At 37.6% G+C, this 6,005-nt stretch overlaps 1 protein-coding gene across 1 annotated transcript in view; it reads left to right on the forward strand.

Moving 5' to 3' along the window:
• The first annotated feature begins 655 nt into the window (after positions 1-655).
• The window catches only part of LOC141443099 (uncharacterized), a 6,717-nt gene continuing 1,367 nt past the window's right edge, over positions 656-6,005 (forward strand). The window contains exons 1-4 of the mRNA XM_074108311.1: positions 656-1,199; positions 4,665-4,866; positions 4,953-5,039; positions 5,690-5,864. Coding sequence (XP_073964412.1) covers positions 913-1,199; positions 4,665-4,866; positions 4,953-5,039; positions 5,690-5,864 — 751 coding nt within the window. The 5' untranslated portion in view covers positions 656-912. The remainder of the gene's footprint in view (positions 1,200-4,664; positions 4,867-4,952; positions 5,040-5,689; positions 5,865-6,005) is intronic.

Genomic DNA, 6,005 nt, shown 5'->3' on the forward strand with positions numbered 1-6,005 from the left:
CATACCTAGAACCTCAATGTTTACTTAGTGATGCGTGATCCTTCACAGTATAAATCAACACAAGCACGGAATGTGAGCGAAGCGTCTCTGCTTCAGCTTCGACAAAAATGCTTTCGTATGTCAATCCGGTCCGCTGGCTATCTGTTTTTTTCCACAGGTCGCATTTCTCAACCGATTCCCGGACGGTATGTAACTAAGACATGAAATTCGAAAATCAAAGTTCATGTCATGCCGCCGTCCCTCTCAATAAAATAAAATAATATTAGCGTCAGTGAGACGGCAAGATACGAAGTTCTCATTTGATACTTCGTAGTATAGGGCCAAAATGGTAGAGTCCATCCATCCATCCATCCATCCAGAGTAGAGTCATGTAAATAGAAAACTTAAAATAAATAGGAAAACGTAAAATAAATAAGTAAATAAATTTTTTGACACTAATTAACTTTATGAATATATATATTTTATAAACTTAAATCATATTTCCTACATTTTGAAAAACTCACGATGCATTATCTACAGGCCCGAAAAACCAATAATTTCATTAAAACTGTGATATGAAAAATAAAGCCTAGAATCGTATTAATTTTTAAGCGATTTCAAAACAAGATACTAGCAACTCTACTGAAATGTCAAACCCTCCTTATGTTGGCTGCTTTGAATTGAAGACACCGGAAGATTTCGGCCGTCAAAAACGAGTGTGTTGGCTCAATTTTTAGGCAAATATTAAATCAATTATCACCTAATTACGTTCTATAATGACTGTTACGTTATTTATATAGTCGTTATATTAGTTTAATTATATTATCAACGGGTTCGCGCTACTTTAACGACGCGGTTTCCTTTGTTTAAAGTTTTTGTTATATCATCATGAATTCGTGGTGTGAATAAATTACTGTTTTGGTGTATTTTCTCATGGAAATTGTTAAAATGGAGGTGCGGGAAGCTGGGGATGGGGCTGCGGCCGGGGAATTTGTGCGGGTGCCGTCTAAAAGATACACTTGGGCGGAAGTGAGGCAGGCCGTTCACGATCTAAGGAAGGAGTTGTCATCTCTGTCTACAATGGTTCCGATGGCAATTTCATTCCGGAAACTTGGTAACGGGAAGACGAGGATCTACTTCCTGCGGACCCCGCAGAATGGGTGGGAGATAACTCTCCTCTATACAGATGTGACACATACACCCCATGCTAACAATACCAGGTAATACACTTTTATTTTTATGACATTAAGAATCCATGTCGAACGAAAACAATTCAATTCAATGTCTTATTATTGAACACCATAACATGTTAAGCAGTACAGAAACAGAGATATGCAGAGAGCCATAACATACATGTACAGTTTTTTTAAACATTAACTGCTGCCCAAGGACATTGTAACATAAATAGATTTACATGTGCATTGCCAATATTTTTTTAACCTCCTGAGGCCCAACATCCTAAATTTAGGACATATCTCAAAGCAATTGTCTTTTTTTTTTTTTTTTTTTTTTTTAACATTTATTTATTCACAACACAAGATATTAGGTTTCAAATTCTAATAATCGAAATTTGACGTGGGCCTCAAGAGGTTAAGAATAAAGTAGACTTCTTACTACTTCTGACTTTTTAAGTTAAGTCCTACCCATCTCGTGTAATGTCTATAATGCTGTGTAAAGTTGCAGGCTGAAAATCAGCACGATGAGCTCATTACTGCACATGCTGAGCCTTTTGCCTCATAGCTGAGCATGTATTTTCTCACTAATATGTATGTTTTTTTTTATGGGCAATAAATATTATTTTCTTTCTTTCTTTGGTAATGCAAAATTTCCTAATTCCCAGCTATACTGTTCTGGTTTTTTAACATTCTAATTTCAGTACATTATAGAGATTAGTTGAATGTGGTTTGAACGGAATAAGAACCGAACATTCGGTAATAATAAAAAATTCGGCTGAATTTCGGCCAAACTACGGTTCAATAACCTGCCTGTAGTAAATTTTGAAAAAAAGTTAATAGATAAGGAAAAGATTGTTAGATTTGATTGTTGAAAACACCCTTCAATAATTAAAAATACTTCTCTATGTTAAGTTTGTCAAAATTGTGAACCAAAAACATTTTTTTTAATTCAATTTACAAATACAATCAAAATGTTTATTAAAAGAATAGGTACTAAGTTTATTTAATTTTTGATGCATATTTTACTGATAAGACAGAAATAATGGTTTCTATTAATTTCAGTCAAAATAGTATAAGTAGGTTTTTTTTTGTAGTGCCGAATGTTCGGCATTTAAACAAAATTCGGCTCAAGCTGCCGAAATTTGGTTAAACCGGATGTAAAACGAATTTCGGCCCATCCCTAGTATATAAAAAAAAACAATCAGATTTTTTTTTTAACTTTCCTATTGGATTTTTTAGTGCAAGCTTTTTTTAGTGACTGTATTTTTTGTTGACAACCTGTACTTGCATTGTCACCCAAACACATAGATGAATTACAAAAAGCTAGCTAAAAAGTATCACACAGCATGATGTCACATGGTAGCTCACAATAAATACCAAGGTTTGACCCATGGGAGGGATACTTTGACCATGAAAACCATATAAAAACCTAAAATAAATAAAACAAAAACATGATTGATCACAACACCAACCACATGGCAAAGAGCCATATTCTCAAAGCAATAATAAAACCAGGACTGAGTTAATCCCAAGGGCCAAAGTTACCCTTCAGGCCCAAAGTACCCCGACCTTATGGTGCTAATAATAACTTTATTAAAAAAACTATAACATATAATACAGTTCCAACAACATCAATTAGTAAGTAAGATCTCTAAGTTGTTGTGGCATTGCAGATCTTATATTTTTTATGGCAGGATATTTATAGATATACCTAGTTTTTTTTTTGGTATTTCTCAAAAAGTGGTCCCGTCATGAAATTGACAAGAAATCAGTTTTGTCAGGAAATTATTAACACTAAGGACGAGATCATAAAACATAAACTGCATAAAACATCCACCATTTCTCGCCGCAGGAAAACATCACGAAATCTTGTAAGGCAAAAATCATAATTTTGTAACCACATCGAAACTTTCTATTGGATACTTTTTATCACCTTTACCTTTTGTATATATTTAAACGCAATATTACTCATCTTTTGTGTTGAAATATTGTCAGTTTTTTTTTTTAATAAGTGGACAACTGAAAAAGGTAAATTTTTTCAGAAATTGTCATATTTCCCAAGTAGGACACCTTCCTTAGGTACACCACTCTTTTACTATGTTCTTTGTATCTTCAGGATATAGAAAATTCAGATATAGAAACAGCAACAATGCATTATGTTTATTAATCTTTGCATAATTAATAGGCTGCTTTGAATTGCAGATAATTGTATGACAAAGAAAGTGAAAGTTATAATGCAACTTTTGCTTTGTTAAAGTAATTTATGATTATCATTGGTGGGTTATTTTTAAAGGGGGGGGGGGGGGCTGGCCGGGTTTTTTGTGTAAAGCTATCAGTATTATAGATTTTTGAATCAGTAGCCCAACATCCTGGGGAGGGCACGGCCCACCCGCCCCCCCCCTCTATATACGCCTATGATGATTATGATATGAATACTACTAATAGCACACACACAAACTTTTATGCAAAAGTTTGTGAGTATATGTTTGTGTGTGTATGTTTGTTACTCTTTCAAACTAAAACGGCTGGATAGATGTGGATGGAATTTGATATGTAGATAGTTGGACTTTTGGAATAACACATAGGCTACTTTTATACACAATTTATCGAAACCTACCTTTGTAAAAGGCCGGCAACGCATGTGACTCTTATGGTGTTGCAGGTGTCCGTATGCTAGTTTGCCCCCTGTTCCATAAAAAAACGAGTTTTAAGCCAAAACCGAAACTTTAATTGGACATTATATCTTACTAACATTGTTGGACTCAACCTTGACTGTTCTTATATTTAGAGAGGTCATATCAGGCCCTTGTACCACAATAGTAATAAGAGCTATATTTTCTACATGATTTTCAATTTTTATATGACAAAGTTAACAAATATGTTGATTTGTAGCCCTTGTGATTTTTGTGGCACCTACAGGGGTCAGGTGATTCTGAATGATTTGACACTATTCAATAAAGTTTCTCATAACAACAAAATGTGTCTATGATAAGATTTATTTGTAAACATTCATTAGATTATCAGGTCAATGACTGGTATAGCTCATGTTAGATAACTTTATAGTTCCATAGCCATAACTAATAACGAGAGATAAAACCAAAGTTGTTGACATAACAACCCGGATAGACCAACAAAAGTTCATCCACAGGAGAAATGGTGCATAATTCTTACTGACTGGTATCTCAGAGATGGCAAGAGAAGTAGAGGACGCCAATAAACTAGATGGGAAGACGACATAACTCACAGCTGGACATCATCGGAGAAGGATAGCATGTGACAGATACAGATCCCAATGTAAAATGTTATAGGAGGCCTATGCCAAGAGGCAAAAAGGCGAAAAGAAGTTCAGAATAAAAAGGCTTATTAATATGATAATTAACTACTAATGAGGAATATTAATCAAAACAAGAAAATAGACAACCCCAATAGTTTCTTTACTAAAAAGTTGGCTTAGGGTTTTATTACTCCCTTTATGGGTTTCTATACTAAAAGTGGCCCTCATCTTTCTAGACTAGAGTGGAAGCCGCTGATCGAATCCAACGTCGCCCTCGGCGTCAACTCTGGCAAGTGGTCGCGCGAAGAACAGTTGCTATGGGAGCGGCAACGCGTAGCCGCCTGCGGTATAGCATCCTACGAACTCCACCCGAGCGGGCGGGTGCTGTTCCCGTGCTCATCGTCGCTGTTCGCTTGCGATGAGGGAGAAGGTGGACAGGTGAGCGAGACAAAAATCTATTTTTTCCCAAATGGCACCTCTTTTAGGTGGCTTGTGGGAAGCTACAGTGAGCTTTGCTGAACTAGTGCGATAGTGATCTCGCGAAGGCACTATGGAAGCTGTTTTCGTGCTCTTCGTCGCTGTTCGCTTGCGATGAGGGAGAAGGAGTACAGGTGAGCGAGCCAGACAAATATGTAATTTTTCCCCAATGGGCACTTCTTTTCGGTGGCTTGTGGAAGCTACAGTGAGGTTACTAAACTTGTACGATAAAGTTCGCCTGAAGAGCAATTGTTATGGAAGCTGTTTCCGTGCTCTTCGTCGTTATTCGCTTGCGATGAAGGAGAAGGTGGACAGGTAAAATGAGATATTAATTAAATGCTAATGATATAGGTGGTTTAAAGAAAGATAAAGTGAAGCAGTTAAAGAACTATAATGGTGTTAAGATTGTACGAATATTTTCAAAGTTATTTGAGTTGTACGTAAAAAACCTTTCTTTTAATTATTTTATTCATGTTTAGATGCAATACTCCATTAACTATGCACTAAATGCCCAAATTCTGTTCTAAATTTTCGAATCGTACATCAAGATATGAAATACATACGTCATGTAGGTATCCAATGCCTACAGTAGACTGTCATCATCATCATCATCATCATCATCCCAGTCTATATACGTCCCACTGCTGGCACAGACCTCCTCTCAGAACAAGAGGGCTTGGGCCATAGTTCCCACGCGGGCCCAGTGCGGATTGGGAACTTCACACGCACCATTGATTTGACTGTAGTCTACTCAAATGTCATAAAATGTACAATAACGTCGCAGACCCCCGCTGGTGCCCGCGCGCTCCACCTGGGCTGCGGGGCGCCGCTGACGCCGGCCATGTGCCCCGCGCGCCGGCGCTGGTCGCGCACGCGGCGCGCGGCGACGTGTGGCTGGCGGGCCGCCGGCTGCGCCCGCAGCGGCTCACGCACGCCTGCGCCCGCGCCGACACCTCACGGTCAGTCTACATTTATGCCGCATTCACTGTCGAATAAATTAAATCGTGACCTGTTGACCATGAATGGGTGGAACCTTTGTGCTACTAATGTCATGTTGACATCTCATACTTTAAAATGAAAATACAAACTGAAATATAGAT

This window comes from Choristoneura fumiferana, chromosome 26 (genome assembly GCF_025370935.1).
Source record: "Choristoneura fumiferana chromosome 26, NRCan_CFum_1, whole genome shotgun sequence".
NCBI lineage: Eukaryota > Metazoa > Arthropoda > Insecta > Lepidoptera > Tortricidae > Choristoneura > Choristoneura fumiferana.